At 33.6% G+C, this 23,401-nt stretch overlaps 5 protein-coding genes and 1 long non-coding RNA gene across 8 annotated transcripts; 4 read left to right on the forward strand and 2 right to left on the reverse strand.

Annotated features, from left to right (window-relative positions):
* Positions 1-1,829: 1,829 nt before the first annotated feature.
* On the reverse strand, positions 1,830-3,467 carry AT5G47950 (HXXXD-type acyl-transferase family protein). The gene has a single exon (NM_124169.3). It carries the CDS (start codon positions 3,306-3,308, stop codon positions 2,028-2,030), a length of 1,281 nt encoding a protein of 426 aa, NP_199606.1. The 5' UTR covers positions 3,309-3,467; the 3' UTR covers positions 1,830-2,027.
* Positions 3,468-6,149: 2,682 nt separating this feature from the next.
* RABA4C (RAB GTPase homolog A4C) lies at positions 6,150-7,343 on the reverse strand. The gene is made up of 2 exons (NM_124170.3): positions 7,057-7,343; positions 6,150-6,787 (listed from the first exon to the last, which is right to left on the reverse strand). The coding sequence occupies exons 1-2, from the start codon at positions 7,281-7,283 to the stop codon at positions 6,343-6,345; spliced, it is 672 nt and encodes a 223-aa protein (NP_199607.1). The 5' UTR covers positions 7,284-7,343; the 3' UTR covers positions 6,150-6,342.
* On the forward strand, positions 7,013-10,682 carry AT5G47970 (Aldolase-type TIM barrel family protein). 3 transcript variants are annotated; one of them, NM_001085262.2, is made up of 13 exons: positions 7,374-7,459; positions 7,538-7,653; positions 8,191-8,267; positions 8,368-8,494; positions 8,603-8,730; positions 8,825-8,997; positions 9,129-9,246; positions 9,369-9,450; positions 9,542-9,603; positions 9,699-9,771; positions 9,869-9,952; positions 10,034-10,114; positions 10,198-10,682. In NM_001085262.2, the coding sequence occupies exons 3-13, from the start codon at positions 8,230-8,232 to the stop codon at positions 10,393-10,395; spliced, it is 1,164 nt and encodes a 387-aa protein (NP_001078731.1). In that variant the 5' UTR covers positions 7,374-7,459; positions 7,538-7,653; positions 8,191-8,229; the 3' UTR covers positions 10,396-10,682. The 3 variants fall into 3 exon arrangements, with proteins under 3 accessions (NP_199608.1, NP_001078731.1, NP_001331912.1); NM_124171.4 differs by having other exon boundaries at positions 7,013-7,653; positions 10,198-10,621; NM_001344754.1 differs by having other exon boundaries at positions 9,699-9,952; positions 10,198-10,625.
* Positions 10,683-13,697: 3,015 nt separating this feature from the next.
* On the forward strand, positions 13,698-15,327 carry AT5G47980 (HXXXD-type acyl-transferase family protein). The gene has a single exon (NM_124172.3). It carries the CDS (start codon positions 13,780-13,782, stop codon positions 15,109-15,111), a length of 1,332 nt encoding a protein of 443 aa, NP_199609.1. The 5' UTR covers positions 13,698-13,779; the 3' UTR covers positions 15,112-15,327.
* A 1,480-nt stretch (positions 15,328-16,807) lies between these two features.
* Positions 16,808-17,702, forward strand: AT5G07035. The gene has a single exon (NR_142971.1). It is a non-coding gene; the product is annotated as an other RNA (long non-coding RNA).
* A 1,865-nt stretch (positions 17,703-19,567) lies between these two features.
* CYP705A5 (cytochrome P450, family 705, subfamily A, polypeptide 5) lies at positions 19,568-21,559 on the forward strand. Its single transcript, NM_124173.3, has 2 exons — positions 19,568-20,557; positions 20,640-21,559. The coding sequence occupies exons 1-2, from the start codon at positions 19,637-19,639 to the stop codon at positions 21,252-21,254; spliced, it is 1,536 nt and encodes a 511-aa protein (NP_199610.1). The 5' UTR covers positions 19,568-19,636; the 3' UTR covers positions 21,255-21,559.
* The last annotated feature ends 1,842 nt before the right edge of the window (positions 21,560-23,401 follow it).

Raw genomic sequence — 23,401 nt, forward strand, 5'->3', positions numbered from 1 at the left:
CGTAATTCGCTAAAAAAGTCTTGTAAATTTTTTATAAACTCTTGTAAACTTTAAAAACCTTTTTAAAATATTTCAAACCTCTTGTAAATCCTTTGAAAACCTTTTAAAAATATTTCAAACCTCTTGTAAATCCTTTGAAAACCTTTAAAATTCTTTGTAAAATTTTTAAAAAATTTAAATCTTTTTAAAACCTTTTATAAGCTTTGTATATCTCAAGATTTTAAGTTTTAATAAAACCCTAAAAATCATTTCAAAACTCTAATAAAAATCTTTTAAAACATTGTAAATTATTTTAAAACCTTTATAAATACTTGAAAATGTTTTAAACCAGTTGAACATCATATCGTTTAAAATTTTTATGATTCCTTTAAATATCCTTGTAAATCTTTTGAAAACTTTTGGAATTTTTTTCAAAATTTTGAAAAGTTTTTGTAATTCTTTTAAAACATTTGTAAAATCAGTTTAAAGCATTTATAAATCCTTTTAAAATATTTGTAAATATGTTTCCCAAAACGTTCCTCGCAAAAAAATTACGGGTTAACTTAACTTTTGGCGGAATAAAAAAATATTCTTGGAAATTTTTTGACAGAAAATTCCTTTTATTTTATTTTGTTGACTTATATATTTTTCAAATAATAATTATTTTTTTAAAAAAGTGAAACGAGCAAAAAAGAGACAATTTTGAAAGGATACCAAAAAAGGTATTTTTAACAATTCCTTTTAGTTTATTTCATAATAGCTGTGTACTTTATTATACGATCATTGACTTATGACTTATTATTTTCAATAATTATTCATATAAAATCAGCTATTAAATACATACATGTTACATGGTGATTTGATCTAATCTCCAATCCATCTTTTGATTCCATCATTAACATATTCTTTAACTCGATTCAAAACCGCAAATCTTGCATCCACATACTAACTGCTTAGTTATGTTCCCACCCAATCTTGTATCGTGTCAGTGATTACTCCGATTTGCTACAGAAATATGGCAATGCTTGTAGCATGCAGGCATCTCCAACACTTAAAATTAGAATAATAATAATAGAGAAATTCACAAAGAGAAAAGATTAATCAGGACTACTACTAAAAGTATCTTCAAAATTATTATTATTCTAATTTTTTTTTCTAGCTTGTTAAACCTCGGTGAACTAGAAACAAATATAACAAGTGACTAAAATTATAATAGTCAAATCAGAGTTTCTGCAGAAAAATTAATCACAAAATCAGTGGCACCTCAATAGAAAAAATGTATTTGTAAACTAAATTTACTAGATGATAAAAAATATGTTTGTTTTCATTAAAAATATTTTCGTGTTTATACACGCCAATTTTCATCGTAAGATTTTCAAATCTCAGCTTTCATTTTGAATCATATATACTGGCTTCTCAAATAAGTGAATAACTTTTGAAAGATATACATCAGCATATTTAAATTATTCCATTACAGCTGTAAAATTTATTATATGATCGTTGACTTTAGAATCAAATATATCATCACCAATTATTATTCATACAAAATCATTAATAAAATACACGCATGTTTCATTTTTGCTTATTTAATCTTGTTCCAGCTTTTGATTTCATGTCTTTAAAATATGCTAACCCCCGCATTAAAATATTCAGTAACGCAAATCTTGCATCCATATACTAACCAATATTGCTTTTAGCTTTAGGCTTTAGCCTCATCCCTCATGTAGATCTTAAGTTGAAGCCAAATAGCGTAAGAGTTGATTTCATGTCTTTAAAATATGCTAAGCCCCGCATTTAGAATCCAAATCTGACTTAAAGCATTAAGTTATATCGGGTGATGCAATCTGAATAAGATACAAGTATAGGATATTTCATTTATTATAAAAACACTTAAAACAAAGTTACATCTTATGGATAAAATTTTGAAAACATAAGGTTACATCTTACGGATAACATTTTGAAAACATTTAAAAGAAAGTTACATCTTAAATCCAATCAACACCAGCTCAGTAACAGTAATATAAGAAATTGACATATATCTCTCGTCATTAGATCAATACACTTGGATTTGGGGAGGCAAAGGCAAGCAGTTCTGTGCTCTGCTCCAACAGTAACATGTTCTCTTGAGGCAATGTCACCCATGCTTCGATTCCTTGTCCGTCTTTAGAATCGATCAACACGGTTACATAGTCTAGATTCGGAGAAACAGATCCAGCTACCCAAACCGGAGATCCCCACCCGAAGCAAGCATCATAAAGAGGAATCTTGCACCAGCTAGTTACAGAATGCATGTCATGATCTTCGCGGTTAAACTTGGAATTAATGATTTCACCAAACAATCTCCAACCTATAGTCATTGATGACCCTTCCTCATCTTGAACCAAACCGGATAAATCCTCGGCTCTTTTTTGTAGTTCCTTAACAGTTTCTACAATATCCATCCCGGCTTTCCCATCCAAGATTAAGGAGTTAAACAAGAGGTTACCGATTTGGTTTTCAGACAAAAGGGAAGGTATCTTGGTGCGCAAGTTAGCCGGTTGGAACAGAGCTTTCTCACGAATTGTGTCTGTCGATGCAGTCACAACACATTTCCATATAAGTGAAGTCACGCTCTGGACCCGCGTGGGTCGAGGCACGACATCACTAGCGACTTTGTTCCTGAGCTCTTCGATTTTAGATGCTACAAACACAAATCTCTTCGTGACACTTGTTCTGTTAACTACTTCCCCTGGAATTTTAATGGCTTCATTTGCTGCGGGGTAAAGTTTTGTGGAACAAAAGTCAGGACTGGCCACCAAGTCGCTCTCTCCTCTAGCTGTGGCTGCCCAAGCCTGTAAGAAAATCGAGAGAGAGGCTGCATCGGCGAGCCTATGGGAGATGCAGAGTCCTATGGCCATGCCACCACATCGGAAGTAGGTTGCTTTCACAAGAAGCAATGGCCATGTAGGAGCGGGCTCGTCATCTACAGGTAGCAACTGTTTGAGTGATTCGGTATCCGGGGATCTCAGAAAACCAGAGAGATCGCAGTTATCGACGCGTGCCTCCACAAAGACGGCTCCTTCGTCGGTACTCTTGATGGTGACTCCATTGACTCTACCGGCCAAAGGGTGGAATTTTGTCAAGATCTCGGACAGGGAAGTTTTGAGAGTATGAGACGTTTGTTCTTGCGAGATCAAATCATCTTTGGTGTAGAAAAGAAAGGCAACGGCGTAAACCGGAGGCATTAGTATATCCATAATAGAGAGTTGAAGAGTTGAGAGATCAGTTGGAGTTGTTGCAGATGGCTTAATGATCTCTTTACCAATAGTTTCTACCTTCATGGTGTCCATCGATTAATCTTCCTCCTTCCCTTTCTTTGTTTTGTTTTGGTTCTCTCCACTTTGAACGAAGAGATCTATTTCTTTTATAGAACTCTACAGTTTCTTTTTCTTTTTTTTTGTTGGTTGTGTGCAAAAGAAGTCTTCAGTTTTGTAAGTTTTAAGAGGTCCTACTTAATTAAATTCTATTTAGGTTAAAAATGTATATAATTACCAACTATCTATAAACTAAGAAAAATATGTTAGTTTGGGTTGTCTCTGCATTTTTTTTACTCTTTACTCTGTTTTGCTACTCTGTCTTTGTTCCTGTCTGTACCTTTTCCTTGGTTTCGTTGACTAATTCATTCATGTAACAAAACAAAAACAAAATATGTTAAAATTTCTTACAACCGAAACACTGATTGTTATAAGAAAAATTCAGCTTTTAATATTTTATTTATTTGAAAGTTAAACTGAAATATATCTATATATACATTTTTGGAGGGGATTTTTGAAGATAATGTTGAACATTTGAGCCATAATTCAACAATTAATTCAAATGGGTGAGTTTTACCCGGTTTAACTCTGTTCGGATCCTGGATAACATGTTTAATTCTGTTCTGATATTGGATAACATTAATTTTTGGAAAAGTTACCTAAAAACTAATAATTAAAAACGAAAATTAATGATTTAATATAAACAATATCTCTAAACTAACCATATTTCTTATTTACCTTAACTAATTTCCTAAAATATTTCTACCTAATTTAAACATAAATATATAATTCTTCTTTCATTTTTATTTGATCTTATACTTTATTTATTTTGAATTTATATAAAATATATATAGTTAATAAAATATTATATTTTTTTCTGAATATGATGTAATTCAAAGTTTTTAAAACGGACATATATTATTCAACCTATGAAGAAATAATATGTGTACAATGTCCCAGATCGCTTAGAAAAATTGGACAATGGTTCAGACCCATATTATAAAAGGACCAAAATGATTCTGATTACGAATGAGCAGGAAGCTTGATTTATCAGGCGTCCAAAATTAAAATAGTTATCCGATTTTACTCGGATTTATTATTTTAAAGAATTGAAACTTTAAAATGTTTCAAGAAATTATAAATATTATAACTTTATCAAAAGTTAAATATTATAATTTTAAAAACTTTTTATAAAGTTTATCTTTAAATTAAAATGGTTTGTTTCCTAGGGTTATTTATTTTAAAAAATTGAAACTTTAAAAAGTTTAAAAAATTATAAATTAAATTTTACAAGAAATTTAAACAATATAAAAGATATTAATACGGGACGATATACTGCGAGAGAAATCTTAGATATAACACTCAAAATTCAATGATGAAGTTTGGGTCAATATTAATCTTTTTTGAAGTTTTTAATTTTATAAATATTTGAAATTTATAATAAAATGACAAATTTGTGTTTAATTTCACGGGACGGGTTATATGGTGTGACGGGTTTGAGTGGATAATAACATGGGATAGTATGCTATGGAGAAAAACATATAATGACAATCATAATATAATTATATAATCTTAAACACTAAACAAAATTAACAATATTAAAAAAAAAACACTTAAAACTTTAATTTTTTTAAAACACATTTTGATTCTTTTATAAGAAATTTAAATATTATAAATATTTAAACTTTATACTACGGGTTAAATTTTAGAATTGACTGTTTGGGTTGATAAGAATTTGCGATAGAACTAGGAGTTAAAATGACAATCAAAATATAATTATACAATTAAATACTACCACGAGTGAAATCCTAGAATTGACGAGTTTGAATCGATATTAATATAGGATGGTGTACTACGGGTGATATTTTAGAATTGACTGGTTTGGGTTGATAATAATTTGCGATAGAATTAGGAGTGAAATCCTAGAATGACAATTAAAATATAATTATACAATTAAATACTACCACGAGTGAAATCCTAGAATTGACGGGCTTGATTCGATATTAATATGGGATGGTGTACTACGGGTGATATTTTAGAATTGACTGGTTTGGGTTGATAATAATTTGCGATAGAATTAGGAGTGAAATCTTAGAATGACAATTAAAATATAATTATACAATTAAATACTACCAAGGGTGAAATCCTAGAATTGACGGGTTTGATTCGATATTAATATGGGATGGTGTACTACGAGTGAAATCCGAGAAACAACAATCAAAATACAATTATACAATATTAAACATTTAACAAAATAAACAAATACAACTTAAAACTTTAAAATTTGAGTTATAAAATTTCTTCTCGCGGTAAATTATACATTAAATCAAACAATAGCATAAATTTATTAAATTATCCTAAAAAATATTCAATTATTTTTTATTTAATAAAAATATAGACCCGCAGTATACCGCGGGTTAATATCTAGTAGATAAACTATTTATTTTTCACTATCATTATTAAACTTTTTGTCATAAGTTTGGTAAACCGTAAAGGCGTAAACTAGGTTTTATTTTAACTAGGTGAACATACGTGCTACATGGGAATTGTTGTTTTATATATATATATATATATTCAAAATCATAATCTTTTTTACTATCATAAATACATACACAACATAGTATATATTGACAATGATATGTAGTTATGTTTACTTACATGTGGTTTGTAACTTGAGTATTTGACTAACTTGAATCTAAACAAACAATTCCTTATTCAACTTACTCTCTCATGATCTAATACTCCAGCCACGCACATCATGATAGACTCATGATTAAATACTAAATTGACATAATTTAAACAAAATATTTGTAATAACTAATTATTTGTTTCAAGTTTTTTGACAATCTGACATTCTTTGACTTCAATTGTCATAAATGGAAATAAGTTGTCTGTGTATCATGAATAAACACAAACTCAATTTAGTATGCAGTGTTCAACTCATCAACTCTATCATCTGTTCTTACATACAAAGTAGACACATTATTTATGCAGTCAAAGAGAAAGAGAAATATGATCACAAGAAATGGTAGTAACAAAAAAAAAAAGAGAAAAGATCATGAAAAAAAGTCTATGATGTTCCACAACAACCTTTTCCTTTAGATTCAGTCTCTTCTCCAGCAACAACAATCTTAGTTCCTTGCAAAAGAGAAGAGTCTCCTCCAGATTCTCCTTCCTCATTAGCAACAAGATTCTTTTTACTCACAATTCGATATATTTCCGTCAAAACCGTGAGGAACGAAGGCTCAACATTGTTTGAATCCAAGGCTGATGTCTCCATGAAAAACAGATTTTCTCTTTGAGCAAATTCTTTAGCATCCTCGGTTGGTACAGCTCGAAGTGTCCCGAGATCAGTTTTGTTTCCTATTAGCATAATCACAATGTTTTTGTCAGCATGTCCTCTCAATTCTTCTAACCATCTCGCTACATGATCAAACGACTGTCGTTTTGTTATATCGTAAACTAACATTGCCCCTACTGCTCCTCTGTAGTATGCACTCGTCACCGCTCGATACCTAAACAAAATCTCCACAATCAGAAATATTGATCTCATGGTACGAAGAGTTCTTACTATGAACCTATTCGTTTGACAATCGTTGGCGACTACGACATGTTATTATGTTCACTGAATAAATAAGCCACTACAAATTTTGGTCTATATACGACAAAGTTTTGGTCAAAGTCCTTAGCGACTGCCAAGCGAAATTCGAAGCAACCAAAATTTTCAACTTCTAAGAACTAAAACAAGGATCTACGATGGTAAATTATAGATAGGAAAATTTACCGTTCTTGACCAGCAGTGTCCCATATCTGAGCTTTGATAGTTTTACGATCGATTTCAAGTGTTCTTGTCTGAAACTCGACACCGATCGTTGCTTTAGATTCGATACTGAACTCGTTTCTTGAAAACCTAGCGAGAAGCTGAGATTTACCAACAGCAGAGTCGCCGATCAAGACTACCTTGAACACATAATCTATCTTCTGATTGAAATTGCTCTGAAATTTTGACATCGTTCACACCAAAATCACAAGCTTATAGATTTTAGAGGCGATAGAAATGACTTAGTTGTAATATAAGATCTCTGATGTAATAAGAAGAGGAGAGATCTAAAAGATGAAAGTGGGTTGCGACTTGTGAAGCATCGGGAGACGTGAAGGGAAGAAACGAGGAGGGAACACCAACGAAAGTGGGTCCCGCCTTTTGTTTCCTTTTTCTTTTCATTCCTTTTTGACGTCATTCTTTTTTTTTTTTTTGCAAATCTCAGCGACCACAAAAAAACACACTTAAAATCCAATTTCACCCTCTCTCGTCTACCTCCGGTCGTCTCGCCGTTCTCCTCCTCCTCCACTATAGCTGCCTGTATTCGTCTTCTCTATCACCGTAAGTTATCTTTCGATGCTTTCTAAGCTATTCCTCTTCTTCTTTAGATATTCTTCAACATCGTCGCTTAGACCCAGCCGGTACAACATTGTGCTAAAATTATGCTTAATTCGGTTCAGTGATTTCTCTCCTGTGACAGGATTTTTCCTAATCCGTTTTACTTATTCTTTGGTCTTATTAAATAAAATTCGAAAACTTTGATTAGGTCTGGAATTGATGTTTTTTAAGTTTGACATTTAACTTGTTTGAACAATGTTTTGTATCTTCTGCAGTCAAGTTCCGCTTTATGATTAGTTTGAGTTAAGATAAACCTGTTGAAATGTTATCTTGTTTTGATACAAAAGGTCTTTGATTTGAATCAATCCATAAGAACGAGCTTGAGACTCAGTTATGTGGCATGTTAAAGTTCATATATGATTGAGACTGAGTGATGGATTATATGCAATTGTTTTTCTACTGTTTCATACCATTATGGTACCAAAAGTACTTAAATTCAATTGTGTCGTGAAGCTAATGTTTACTACATTCTTTGTGTAGCTCGTTATCTGGATCTGAAATATTAGGTGATACGAAGCCATGACAGTTTCAGAAGCTTATAGTCCACCTCTGTTCAGGTATTTGCTTAAGGGTTCTGCTTTTCTATTTTTTGATAATTATGCTCATTGACAGCGAATGATCTTAAGCTCCCTGTCGTTTTTTAAAATTCGTATTCAGTATAGCCCCGATGATGGGATGGACAGACAATCATTACAGAACTCTAGCGCGTCTTATAACAAAACACGCATGGCTCTACACTGAAATGTTAGCTGCTGAAACCATTGTCTATCAAGAAGATAACCTGGTACTTAAATGGATAAGGGTTTCATTTTCTTCTTTTTTTGCTTAACCCTGCAGATACATTTTGAATTTATGACGAATGGATGCATGTGTTTACTCTTGTAATGCTCAGGACAGCTTTTTGGCATTCTCTCCAGACCAACATCCCATCGTTCTTCAAATTGGTGGAAGAAACTTGGAAAATTTGGCTAAAGCAACCAGACTTGCTAATGCTTACGCCTATGATGAAATTAATTTTAAGTAGGTTTCCTTTCCGTTGAGTTATCATAACAAAATTGGTACCATTTCCATCCCAGTAAGCTTTCGTATATTGACACGCCGGTTTGTTTTGTAGCTGTGGATGTCCTAGCCCAAAAGTAAGTGGACGAGGTTGTTTTGGTGCTCTTCTTATGCTTGACCCGAAGTTTGTTGGTGAGGCTATGTCTGTCATTGCAGCCAATACCAATGCAGCTGTCACTGTCAAATGTCGAATAGGTGTTGATGATCATGATTCATATAATGAGCTTTGTAAGTTTGTCCTTCCACCTATCTTTCGAGTTATATCACATGCCTCGTGTTTTTATTAAACAACGGCAAGTAACACCTTTTGCGGAGTTCATTATTACATACCTTTTCCATTCTTTTTTTTTTCTTTTCAGGTGATTTCATTCATATAGTTTCTTCATTATCTCCTACTAAGCATTTCATCATACATTCGCGGAAGGCATTACTGTCTGGACTTAGCCCGTCAGATAACCGTCGAATTCCGCCCTTAAAGTGTGTGCAGAAAGGCTTCCATTACTCTTATGGTCTTCTACTTGGAAGATATATTGCTTTAATACTGCTTGTTTCCATACATGTCTCACGTTTTCATCTGCACTTCTGCTTCTCAAATGCAGATACGAGTTTTTCTTTGCCCTTTTGCGTGATTTCCCGGACTTAAAGTTCACAATAAATGGAGGCATAAACTCTGTGGTTGAGGTGAGCTTTCTAAAACTGATCTTTAATATGATTCAAAGATTGCAACTAGCGTTTGAAAGACCAGATCTTTACTTCTTGCATTGAACTGTAGGCAGATGCCGCATTAAGGTCTGGAGCTCATGGCGTTATGCTTGGGCGTGCTGTATACTACAAGTATGTAAAGCCTTTTGCTGTTAAACATCATATGAGAGTTTTGTTCCTTTTATAATCTTTTGACTGATTTATGGGAATATATCCTGGCTATGCAGTCCCTGGCACATTTTGGGACACGTCGATACTGTAGTTTACGGATCTCCAAGCAGTGGAATTACAAGGCGACAGGTTTTGAGAAAGATTGATTTTCTGAAATAAAATATTCTGTAACTAACATCTGATCTGAAATATGTGATTTGTTTTGTTGTCTTTAACTGATTAATAGGTTCTTGAAAAATATAAACTATATGGAGAGTCTGTTCTCGGGAAATATGGAAAAGGCCGACCAAATCTTCGAGATATAGTGAGGGTAATGGTCTTTCTAAGTCTCGTTATTAAGTTATATTTCCGATGATACAAGCGTTATAACATGAGCACAACTTTGCTGCAGCCATTGATCAATTTGTTCCACTCGGAGTCTGGAAATGGCCAGTGGAAACGTAGAACCGATGCTGCTCTCTTGCACTGCACCGTTAGTGATTTCACTGACACTCTTCTTTTTTACTTGCTATCAAACTCTTGTCACCGTGTTAACTCACTTCTTATGTTGTGCAGACCTTACAATCATTCTTAGACGAAGTGTTACCAGCAATACCCGACTATGTCCTCGATTCATCTGCTGTCAAAGAGGCGACTGGACGTGAAGATCTATTTGCAGATGTACAACGTTTGTTGCCTCCTCCTTACGAAAAAGAATCTTTCAAAGCATTGGAAAGGATACCAACGAGACCTGTGATTCTTGATGAGGAATGACAAATCTATTTTTTTTCTTAGCCATACTTGAAACATCACGAGGATGAAGATTCGACTTTGTGCATGCAGCTACAAAGATGTGATGTTATTTTGAATCTATTTTGATCACTGGATTTGAAAGATCAGGAAAAGAAAAAACGTAGAAGAAAGCAAGAGATATGTAATATGTTTGGATCAAATGTAGTATCAGATGTTTTGCAAGAAAAGTTTTCGGAAATCCACTTAATTCTATGTTTTTCACACTTAATTATGGTAGACTTTGGATGGTATTTGTTGACAGAATTTAGTACATCATCAATTTTTTAAAATTAATTTTTAACTATAATATCTAGGGGTATCAAAATGGGTAACCCAACTCAACTCATAATCAAATGAGTTTAGGGTTAAATGAGTTATGAGTTTAGGGTTAAATGAGTTATGAGTTGACCCAACTCATTTAATTAGATGGGTTGAGTTGTTAAATGGGCTAACCCATTTAAGTAATAATTTAATTAATTATTATTATAAAACAATAATAAATAATTATCATCAAACTTAGGATATTTACGGATTCCACTTTTTACGGATTTACGTTTTTGGCGGGAAAACCACGGGTTTACATTTTTTGGCGGAAAATTATGGGTTTACGTTTTTGGCGGGAAAATCATGGGTTTACGTTTTTGGCGGGAAAATCACGGACTTACGTTTTTGGCGGGAAAATCATGGGTTTACGTTTTTGGCGGGAAAATCACGGACTTACGTTTTTGGCGGGAAAATCACGGGTTTACGTTTTTGGCGGGAAAATCACGGGTTTACGTTTTTGGCGGGAAAATCATGGGTTTACGTTTTTGGTGGGAAAATTACGGGTTTATGTTTTTTGAAGGGAAAAATTATGAGTTTACGTTTTTGGCGGGAAAATTACGGATTTACGTTTTTGGCGGGAAAATTACGGGTTTACGTTTTTTGGCGGGAAAATTATGAGTTTACGTTTTTGGCGGGAAAATTACAGATTTACGTTTTTGGCGAGAAAATCACAGGTTTATGTTTTTGGCGGGAAAATTACGGGTTTACGTTTTTGGCAGGAAAATCACGGGTTTATGTTTTTGGCGGGAAAATTATGGATTTACGTTTTTGGCGGAAAAATCTCGGGTTTACGTTTTTGGCGGAAAAATCACGGGTTTAAGTTTTTGGTAGGAAAATCACGGGTTTATGTTTTTTGGTGGAAAATTACGAGTTTACTTTTTTCTCAATTTCATCGTTTGTATATTTAAGAAATTTTGAAAAATATTGATTTTATTAAATTGGTTTAGTTGTGTTGGTTAAACTTAAATTGGCATTGGTTTAAAGATTTTAGTTGGTTTAATTCAATTTTACAAAACTTGATGGGTTAATTGGGTAAACCATTGAAACCATTACAACCCAACTCATTTTACTCATCAAACCAATTGACTCATCAACTCATTTGAGTCAAAATTTTGAACTCATTAGGGTTCACGGGTTGAGTTGAGTTGAGTTGACCCATGAATTTTGACCCATTTTGACACCCCTACTTAAACTACATATTGTTTATCAAAATAAAAACACCTATTAGATTGAGACATTTCAAAAAATTATGGTTGTCGCAATTATCGTAGGCGATTAGAGTAAGGTAGTAAGCACACTTATGATTTAAGAATGTTAATTTTCAAATTTCAATTTTTTTTTTGTCAGCATCTTAAATTATTGTTGCTCAAAAGAATCATTCATGTGAAATGTTGTTTTCATTAGGTAGTATAGTGCGGTTTTGAATGAACTCTTCTTTCCAAATTATCAGTTCTAATATTTGTAATACGAAAAATTAAAGATAAAAGTTAGAAAAAATTTCCTCGTCGATTTGAATCTCTTCCAGATATACTAAAAATGCTAGTCATTAGTTGGAGAATACATCATCTTCAAAAATCAGAACAGTCGGAAAAAAAAGCTATGTCTTGGTTGTTATCTTCAATCATACATCTCATCGTGCAAACAAATGTTTCCACTTCGTTATGTAGTGAAGTTAGGTTTCTTACACTATCTCCAATAGTCACTTCTATTTTTTCTTCTTTTTTATAGGTGATTTTATTTTAGAGTCATTTTATTCTAATAGATACCTCCAAAATAGAAAAATATATAATAATTTTAGTTTTTACTCAATGATTCGATATCTATTTCTATTTTTTCCATTTATATTAAAGAAAAATTTATTTCAAAAACATCTGTTAGAACAAAATATCTCTATATAAAAAGAAATATAAGTGACTATTGAAGATGCTATTAAGAGATTAACTGCTCTCATTGTTAGACCTGACGTTCAAATTTCTAATCTTATGTTCTAAGAATTTACAGACCTAACGTCAAATAACTTTTTTCATTTAAAAATTTAAAACTAGAAAAGTATTAAATGAAGAAAAATCGTATATTCGTGACCAGTCTGTAATGTCTACTTAATTCTCCGTATCGTTTATTTGATTCGGAAATCTCAAATTAGGTAAGCAAGATTCCTTCCTTATATTAAAATTTTGAATCTGACTATCATTTGATTTGACTTTGTAAACGTCTAGCAGACATTAGAAAATAAGAACGTGAAACTTGCATGTATAGAACAAGATTTGTTGTTTATCAAACACATGTCTATCATACTCAATTTTTGTTGGTAATTTTTATGCAGTACAATTTTTAAAAAATACCTTTGTATGTACTTACTTTCGTCAACTTATCACAAACTCAAAAGGTTTTGACTTAAGATTTATTAATCTCTTAAATCATTAACAATTTATCACTAAAACCATTAATTAACTTTCCCCTTTAGTTTTAAAATTGGTCAATAACTCTTAAGGATTTCAACTATTATTTGTCTTTAAAAAAAAACTATTTTAGTAATACCACTGGAGAAAATATACTATTTTTGTCCTAAATCCTAAACTCTAAACCCAAAATTACACTATTTCTCCTGAGGAACAAAATACTCAAACATCCATATTCTTGGTTTTTGGTTTTATGACCGCCGAAGCTCAAAGAACCTACTTTTCTTCACTTTTTAGTTTCTATCATCCAATTACGTGCTCACTTTTAACCTAAAAGATTTTCAAATGACCAAAATAACTTACATTTTATCATCCAATTATAATATTCCATGATTAAATCAATGTTAATTTAAAAGATTGCATATCGAAGGTGTGTAAAGAGCAAAATTTAAAGTTTTAGATATTAAATCGTACGCTCTTATTATTTTTTCAATGGTGTCGTTCAATGAGTTTTCTTGGGGATTTTTCCCTATAAATAAAGCATTAACATAATATAGAGGGACATTTGTATCTTCAAGCTTAACCAATATCACGTGTCTAAAATTTTCTGCTCTTGTTTCACTAAAACGTTGACTTTTAGATAATGGAACTCAATCTAGAGGTGATCCAAAGAGAAGTGATCAAACCTTCATCACCTGCACCTCATGATCGCCTTCAACTATCAGTCATCGATTTTGGCATTGCAGAAGCTTGCGTGCCCATGATCTTCTTCTACAACCTCGCGGATCTTGCGGAAAAGTCCCCGGATATTGTCTCAACAAGGCTGAGAAGCTCTCTATCCCAGGCGCTGTCACGTTTCTATCCTCTCGCTGGAAAAAAAGAAGGTGTCTCCATCAGCTGTAACGACGAAGGAGCTGTGTTCACAGAGGCACGCACAAATCTCCTCTTGTCTGAGTTCCTAAGAAACATCGATATCAACTCTCTAAAGATTTTGATTCCGACACTCGCACCAGGAGAATCTCTGGATTCTCGGCCGTTGCTGAGTGTCCAGGCTACTTTCTTCGGGTCGGGATCAGGTCTTGCTGTTGGGATCTGCGTCTCTCACTGTATCTGTGACGCAGCCTCAGTGTCTACGTTTGTCCGAGGCTGGGCTGCAACAGCCAGAGGGGATTCTAATGATGAGTTGAGTACTCCTCAATTTGCAGAGGTGGCCATCCATCCTCCAGCTGATATCTCTATTCATGGCTCACCTTTCAATGCCTTGTCCGAGGTTAGAGAAAAATGTGTCACAAATCGGTTTGTGTTTGAATCAGATAAGATCACAAAGCTCAAAATCGTGGCCGCCAGCAAGAGTGTGCCGTCCCCTACACGTGTGGAAGCCGTCATGTCACTTATATGGCGATGTGCCAGAAATGCCTCACACGCTAACTTGATCGTCCCAAGGGCCACAATGATGACTCAATCCATGGACTTGCGGCTTAGAATTCCTACTAATGTTTTGTCACCTGACGCGATTGGAAACTTACAAGGGGTATTCTTTCTCAAAAGAGGCCCAGGGAGCGAGATAGAAATCAGTGAAGTCGTGGCTGAGTTTAGGAAGGAGAAAGAAGAGTTCAATGAGATGATAAAAGAAAATGTTAATGGCGGCCATACTAACACTACACTTGGTCAGAAAATCATGAGTGGTATTGCAAATTACATGTCGGAGTTGAAGCCCAACATAGATACGTACACCATGTCTAGTTGGTGCAGAAAGGCTTTTTATGAGGTCGATTTCGGATGGGGTCGTCCAGCTTGGGTTGGACTCGGCCATCAAGATATCCAGGATGGTGTGATGTATGTCCTGTTGGTGGATGCTAAGGATGGTGAAGGTGTTGAAGTATGGGTAGGCATACCTGAACAAGACATGGCAGCTTTTGTCTGTGACCAAGAATTGCTTTCTTATGCATCTTTAAATCCCCCAGTCCTGATCTAAGCACGTACCATGATATACATCAAGATTGTCCAAACTTTGTCATGCATGAATTGATTGTTATCGCACATTGCTGCTCTATGTTTCTTTGAATATTTACTTTTGCATTTCGTTATGTTTGCTTTTATCAACCAAGGAGGTCACTCCTTTTTCATATTCGTTTACTATTTACTCTCTTAAATTTATGGTGTTTATCTTCTTTTTTTTTTTTTTTTTAATGCAATCTAGTTGTATACTCTTATTTACAGATATCTACGTACGCACAAGGTAATTATTCTACTACACAATGCGTTTGTTGTGAGATAGGGAAAAAAAAAAACCCCCTACTAAAATAGATGTTTTTCAATCACAAATTTAGCAAACATGATCAAAAACAAATAAAGAACTTGCACAAAAAAGTTCAGAAATCTGAATGTAGACCACAACACTAAGAAAAACAATTGATGAACTATCAAAAATAGCTATTTTTGCAAATCACCCATTTTACATTCATGCTAAAAAAAAAAAGAACATGGAAGAATCTGAAGGCAGATTAGTTCAGATTCTAAAAATACTATGGGGGTCTAGTCCTAAATACTATGGTAGATATATATATCACTTTATAATGCATCAAGGGATACATTCAAACCTGAGAAACTTCACAAAACCCAACCCGTTCAAAAACTTGTTAGTCATTTGCCAAATCAACAGCCATGCATTTTAAGAAACAATGATTACGTGGAAACTATAGGCACTAATATGGAGTATCAACATGCACAACATGTTTACTCGTTGGTTAGAGATGAATAAAGGTGATCAAGAAGCTCGAAATCTGACATACCTTCAATTTCCAACGAAATTTGTATGGAACAAAAGTTCACAGAATTGGAAAGACGTAAAATTGGTACATCACTAGGAAGAATAAATAATATATATCCCTCATCTGGTGAGTTATATTATCTTCGAATGTTAATCAATTATAAAAAAAGACCAACAAGTTATGAAGATAGTCTTATTATAGATGGTATAACTCATAAATCTTTCAAAGATGCATCTGTTGCAATGGGTCTATTAGTAGGAGATGAAGAGTGGCATGAGGCGATGAAAGAAGCCTCTCTTTGGGCTACAAAAAATCAGTTGCGTCAATTATTTGCCATATTATTAGCTAACTCTGAAGTTACAAATCCTTTACAATTATGGAATTCACATTGGAAAGATCTGAGCGAAGACATGCCTTTCGAGCATAGGAAGTTAACTAATTTAAATGATGAGGAAATGCAGTGTTATAGTGTAATGGAGTTCGAGTCATTTTTTTAAAACTATTATCGGTCATTTGTTGATTATTCCAACATGCCAAACTTAAACAGCTACAGTTTATCAACCAAGTTATATAACCCAATGATAAAGTTCGATTGCATGAAGGAAAAAAAAAAAAAAAAAGAGTTGATTTTTAGAGACTTTTTTGATGTAAGAAGTGGAGAACATAAACGATGTATTCATCAACATAACTTCCTTCCAAACTTCCCAACTACGGTGAACTATGATATTGAGAAGTTGGCTCCAACATTTGTGAGAGAGGGACCCATCGTAAACATCACATCAGATTCTTAAGCTTTTCATTTCTTTTGATATACAATTTTTGGTTTTGTTATTTGTAATAATAATAATAAAAATAATAATAAAATATTATATTTTTGGATCTCTATCTCGGCCACCGGAGAATTGTTCTGATTTGCTTCCGCAATGCAATTTTGCTGGTTTGGTACAGTTTCTGAAATCTCTCTCTAAGCATATAGCTTCTAGATATCTTTGCGTCGATGATGCTGTTGTGTCATTTGGAGTTTTTTCGGACTGTGAGTGTGCCTGTAGACAGATGGTGATTTGGTTAGAAAACGTTCAACAGAATCTTGAACTTTGGTGCTCACGTTGTTGACTTTGGTGCTTTACTTATAGTAACCATGGTTTGGTATGTGGTTTACTATGGTCGGATCCTACTGGAGACGTCAAAGCCTGGGGCATGAATGATTGTGGTGAATCATAGACTTTTGGAGCTGACAAAGTCGCAGAGTTTTTTGAAAAAAATGATATGGACCTTATCTGCCGTGCCCACCAGGATTTAACTTGAGTTATATTTGTCATTGAGTTTATTCTGAAAACTGTTCAACCTTAAGGTGAGTATCTTGACTATCTATATTTAGACCATCATTATTGGTGATTATATTGATTTTTATGTTAAGAATGACTCTTATATAAGAGCCAAAACTATCCCTAAGAGATGGACGTGTGTCAATTTTTAAGTGGGTGAACTATTTATCAGAAGAAAAAAATAAACTTTCGTGTTCTCTTCTCACTTCCTCTCAAACTTTTTGTCGACTTTCTCTCTTTCTATCAACGAGAGCCGATGGCGATACCATCGTCAAGTAAAGTACAAAGCTTTTCGATCTTATTCGTATCCTTTACCGGCGAGGATTGTCTTTTTCTCTTCCTGAATTACACTCTCTTTTTTTAAAGGATCCATCTTTGATTTGGGTTTCGTTTTTTCTTTTCTTTTTTGGTTTTAAGATTCGAACAACATTCAATAGAAAGAACTTGTTGTCACCCCCATCGAGTTGTTTTAATGTGTATTAGGTATAGTTAAAATCCCTAATTAAAGTCTATGAGTTCTCCTAGAGATTCACTAAGTAGTTTGCTAGTTGAGATAACTTCGCAAAATCTTGTCTTTGGTTCTGAAAAAAGTGGCTGCTTCCACATGGATTCTATCCAAGAGTTGTAGGAATCTGCTAGGTCTTGTCGACCAACTTTGCTTTGATGATTCGATGGTTGTGTATCCCAACAAATAAGAAGCTTTGATTTTCTTTTGATTTTGCTCTGGTGCAAAACAGAACAAGCGATTTTGCTGGAACAATCGTGTGACCTTTTTCTTGTCAAACACCACATCAGCTTAGACGTGTGTTGATTGTTATCCGACTCATGCAATGCTTGAGTCCGTTCATTTGCTTATGTTAAACGTATGGAATTTTAAGTAATATCTTTGACTTTCTAGAATGTGTTCAATGTGTTTTTGTTGTTGAAGACATCAACTCTCTGTCTTCACTATGCTTCAAAATTACATGCGTTCTTCAACGTAATTGGATTTGGTGAATTACATACACTGTGATTATGAATCTTTGTTTTGCATTTGAGAAGTTGTTGATGTTGATTATGAACTCTTTTTTTTTTAAGAACCCCAGTTTAAATACTACCATTGGACATTGCCTAAAATTTTAATTCTTACCTAAGCTCTTAACTTCAAAATTTTCAAATTCAGTAATAGAAATATTGTTAAGAGCCTTTGCTAATATACTACCAATATTGTTAAGAGCCTTTACATGGCTTTCAAACAAGTAGAAATTAAAAACTTATTTTTTCTTCTCCCCATGATGATTAAAAACTCTCTACAACTTTACATATATTTTTTCGCAAAATCGTTTTTGATAAATGAATAATATCAATTTTTTTCTTTCTTTTAAGGTCTATTTTACAAACAACTATTTTCTTTTTATCATCACCATTAATGTGTTCATACACGTCATTCAATTATTTCATTAACTGCTTCATCATTAATAGTACTCAATATACAGCTACTCACTAAAAAAAAAAACATTTCAACAATTAAAAAACAATTTTTTAATTAGCGATCATTTTGGAACTAATTTGTGTTTGAAACACGGCAAAAATAGTTTGGATAATTTGAAGAAGCAATTCAACATTTATCATTATAATCTCAAAGTTCCACAACACCCCCGCCCCCAAATTTTCTTAGTTTATCTCACTTCTTATTTGGTTATTAAAAATAAATGAATGAATAATACATATCCAATTTATTTGTTGAGAATATTTATTTAGTCATTTATTTAAGAATTTCTATGATGTTATTTTTATTATTATTAAAATTTATTTTTGTTACTATGTTGCAACATAATTCAATTTTAACATAATTTATATTCATAAAAAATATTAAATAATAATAAAAATTGACATTCACAACTTCTACAGTTTTTAGTTACTAATCTTAACTGTAAAATTTTTGTAAGTTGAAACCTCTATAGCCAAAATTAACCACTCAAACCAATAAGTCCCAACATCCACATTGGTTAATTTTTTATGGGTGTCTTTAGTATAAATTAGTAAAACTGAAGACATCTTTCTTTTCAGATGTTTAAAATGTCTCTAAAAATACACAAAACTAATATTAAAGACACTCTTTATTTTATTATCATTATTTTTATTAGTTTTATATTTAAAATCATCCTTCAAAAATTAACCAATGTGAATGCTATAACGAATTATATATTAAACTCGATTGTGCTTGTCCCAGAGAACAACTTATTTGATTATCTATTCTTAAAAAGTAATGACGTCAGCTTTCAATATTTCACGTTTTTTCAAAGAGAAAACATATTATATTTAGGTAATAAACAAAGCCTGATCATTGATCAATGCATGGGATCTTTTTTTGTATTATAAAAGGCTACTCTGTGTCATTTGCATCTCTCCACTTTGAGCAACAATGGCATCAATGATCACTGTTGACTTTGAAAACTGCTTCATCTTCCTCCTCTTATGTCTTTTCTCACGCCTCTCTTACGATCTTTTCTTCAGGAAAACAAAAGACTCACGAGCTGGCTGTGCTCTTCCTCCGAGCCCTCCTTCATTACCAATCATTGGTCATCTTCACCTTATACTCTTTGTCCCAATCCACCAGTCTTTCAAGAACATCTCATCTAAATATGGACCTCTCCTCCACCTCCGCTTCTTTAACTTCCCCATAGTCCTCGTCTCCTCGGCCTCAACGGCCTACGAGATCTTCAAGGCCCAAGACGTGAATGTCTCCTCTCGCCCTCCCCCTCCTATCGAGGAGTCTCTCATTTTAGGATCTTCCAGCTTCATCAACACTCCCTATGGAGATTACTCGAAGTTCATGAAGAAGTTCATGGTCCAAAAGCTGCTTGGACCACAAGCACTCCAACGGTCCCGAAATATCCGTGCAGATGAGCTGGAACGGTTCTACAAAACCCTGCTTGATAAGGCGATGAAGAAGCAGACTGTTGAGATTCGTAATGAAGCAATGAAGCTCACTAACAACACCATTTGCAAGATGATTATGGGGAGGAGTTGTTCAGAGGAGAACGGTGAGGCTGAGACAGTCAGAGGCTTGGTGACCGAGTCGATTTTCTTGACAAAGAAACATTTCTTGGGAGCCATGTTTCACAAACCACTTAAGAAGCTCGGGATCTCATTATTCGCAAAGGAATTGATGAATGTTTCCAACAGGTTTGATGAGCTACTGGAGAAGATTCTTGTTGAACATGAAGAGAAATTGCAGGAGCATCATCAAACTAGTGACATGTTGGATATGTTGTTGGAAGCTTATGGAGACGAAAACGCAGAGTATAAGATCACTAGAGACCAAATCAAGTCTTTGTTCGTGGTAAATGTTCATCTCATTAAGTAGGTGGATTTGTAAGCAAACAATATTGGTTGCCCTGACTAAAACTTTTTTACTATTGCAGGATCTGTTCAGTGCAGGCACTGAAGCCTCGGCGAACACTATACAGTGGACCATGGCGGAGATCATTAAGAATCCTAAGATTTGTGAGAGACTGAGAGAAGAAATTGATTCTGTTGTAGGGAAAACAAGGTTGGTTCAAGAGACTGATCTACCAAATCTCCCTTACTTGCAAGCAATAGTTAAAGAAGGGCTAAGATTGCATCCTCCGGGACCAGTGGTAAGGACGTTCAAAGAGACATGTGAAATCAAAGGATTCTACATACCGGAGAAGACAAGACTTTTTGTTAATGTTTATGCGATAATGAGAGATCCTGATTTCTGGGAAGACCCTGAGGAGTTTAAGCCAGAGAGGTTTTTAGCTTCTTCAAGATTAGGGGAAGAGGATGAGAAAAGAGAGGACATGCTAAAATACATTCCTTTCGGTAGCGGAAGGAGAGCTTGTCCTGGATCACATCTAGCTTATACCGTTGTAGGAAGTGTAATTGGAATGATGGTGCAACACTTTGACTGGATAATCAAAGGAGAAAAAATCAACATGAAGGAGGGTGGAACAATGACCTTGACCATGGCTCACCCTCTTAAGTGCACTCCTGTTCCTCGAAACCTAAACACTTAAACTTCAAGTCTATAGATTCCCAATAATTCTTGACGTGGAGATGTGAACTTGCTTTTGTTGTTTCAAATAATATCATGATTACACATGTTTCCTGATTTCTTTGTTACCTTTTGTTTGGTTCAGTTTGCTGTATGAAACTGTATACATTTCTTAATGTTCATCATCTTATGTCTCTCATAGTAGTGATCCAATGTTGTTTATCATTACAAGTTGTGCTTTTGAGCTTTTTGTGTTATGGGGCATAATTTGTTTTTCTTTGATAACTAGTGATGAACCAAGTTTTTACCACCTGATTAACCCAAGATCTTACCACATGACTAATCTCTTTAGTGTGAGTGTAGCCGTCAAGTAGTTTACTCACCAGCTTTTCTAATGGTTCTAACGCATGACAACATTTCGACTGACAAACGAAAAGTGATTAGATAATTCTAAGCTTGAGAAATTGATCTATAACCTAGACCTAAACTACAACTCTTCCAAAAATGGAAATTACCACTATAATTCTATGAGTTGGTAATTCTGAAGTGGTAGACCATTAGAAAAAGAGTTATTTCTACTCATAAGCTTTCATTCACTTCTGGATTGCTGGGTATTTTGTATTAAACATGGTTAAACGACGTTTAAGCCTTTGAATCTCTTTGCCTCACCATTCTCCTTAGAACTAATCCTCCCCATGATCATCTTGTAGATGTTGTTGTTAATGAGCTTCATTGCTTCCTTTCCATTCTCATCAATGCTCTCGTTCATCATCGCTTTATCAAGCAGGCTTGTGTAAGACCTCACGAGGTTCTTATATATGTTGGAGCTATATGATCGAAACTATTTCGTTCATGAATCCTCCCACGAGCCTGAGAAAGGACAGGGGGCCATCTAGTAGGAACAGTCGGAGTGTTTTATTTTCTCATGCGGAATCAAATAATCGTTCTTTGTTTTCTCCAAAGCCATCTTAAGAAATAAATATTTGTCTGACCCGTTGGGATGTTAATTTTCATCCACCATGAAATAGAATTTCTACAATTTTTTAATTTTATCCATAGTAAGGCCATCCTTTCCGACCCATCTCTTATAAAATCAAAATTTTGGTTTTCTTCTACTCAATGACTTTTCGCAACTCAATAAAATCTATGAGCAAAACCAATCATTTCCAGATATTCTGTTTTAGAATAAGAAAACTAATTATGCAAGCCCTCATTTCCTAAGGTCCGATAAAGCCTGCATCTGACTATCTGTTGGTTCGTATTACCTCTCTATGATAACTGATTTCCATAATATTGAAATTCTAACATACCATTATGTCGAATTATAAAATTAAGGGTTACAAAAGAAGCTGCCAATCTTAAGTTACCTCCGGTTTTTTCATGATTTCCAGTAAACTCATTAAAATCTCCAATCATTAGCTATGGTTTTTTCCGATTAGAACCTAGTAGTATTATTTTTTACCATACAATTTCGCGTTTTGTACCAATAAGATTGCCATAAATAAACGAAATAAACACCATTTGTTTTCTGAGTAATGTTTTAACGTCAATGACCCGATTTCTTTCATAGAGAATCTCTCTATTTTTATATCAGTATTACAAAACTAAACTAAACTTTCACTAGCTTTGAGAGGATCAGCTGATTACAAATTATTATTACCAAATTAAGACTGAAATATTTGCTAATAAGAATAACATCTTTTAGTTTCTGATTTATTGTTCAAAAAATAAAATAAAAAGTTTCTGATAAAACTAAAATATATGACTTGTACGTTTTCCATAAATCCATTATGTAATTTTCTATCATATCGGCCCCTACTCCCTAATCAAAATAAATCTTTCTAAAAAAAAGAAAAAAAAAAAAAAAATCATACAATACCGTTGTAACTAACGAGTAACGACGGCAATAACCTAAAACAATAACCCATTATTCTAAATAAATAGATAGGCATATAAAAACATTTTTTGCTAAACACGTAACACTTTTTTTAATTTGGTTAGCACCTACCTCTTTTTTAATGTTAGTTTTATTTAATCAGTATTGATTACTGTTAAATGAGTCAAAGCTCATCGAAAGAGAATTTTTTTTTAAAAATTATTTCTTAATATCTTATCATATCATATTGGTATAAGATCAGTCATTGCACGTTATAGATTATAAAATACAAC

This window comes from Arabidopsis thaliana, chromosome 5, assembly GCF_000001735.4.
Source record: "Arabidopsis thaliana chromosome 5, partial sequence".
NCBI classification, from domain to species: Eukaryota; Viridiplantae; Streptophyta; class Magnoliopsida; order Brassicales; family Brassicaceae; genus Arabidopsis; species Arabidopsis thaliana.

Excerpts from the sequence above, each read along its gene's own strand:
- AT5G47950 (NM_124169.3), bottom strand. The coding sequence starts at position 3,308 with ATGGACACCATGAAGGTAGAAACTATTGGTAAAGAGATCATTAAGCCA.
- RABA4C (NM_124170.3), bottom strand. The coding sequence starts at position 7,283 with ATGTCAAAATTTCAGAGCAATTTCAATCAGAAGATAGATTATGTGTTC. Across the intron at positions 6,788-7,056 it reads GACACTGCTGGTCAAGAACG|GTATCGAGCGGTGACGAGTG; the intron begins GTAAATTTTCCT and ends GATTTTGTTTAG.
- AT5G47970 (NM_124171.4), top strand. The coding sequence starts at position 8,230 with ATGACAGTTTCAGAAGCTTATAGTCCACCTCTGTTCAG. Across the intron at positions 8,731-8,824 it reads TATGATGAAATTAATTTTAA|CTGTGGATGTCCTAGCCCAA; the intron begins GTAGGTTTCCTT and ends TTTGTTTTGTAG. Across the intron at positions 9,451-9,541 it reads GCATAAACTCTGTGGTTGAG|GCAGATGCCGCATTAAGGTC; the intron begins GTGAGCTTTCTA and ends ATTGAACTGTAG.
- AT5G47980 (NM_124172.3), top strand. The coding sequence starts at position 13,780 with ATGGAACTCAATCTAGAGGTGATCCAAAGAGAAGTGATCAAACCTTCA.
- CYP705A5 (NM_124173.3), top strand. The coding sequence starts at position 19,637 with ATGGCATCAATGATCACTGTTGACTTTGAAAACTGCTTCATCTTCCTC. Across the intron at positions 20,558-20,639 it reads AAATCAAGTCTTTGTTCGTG|GATCTGTTCAGTGCAGGCAC; the intron begins GTAAATGTTCAT and ends TTACTATTGCAG.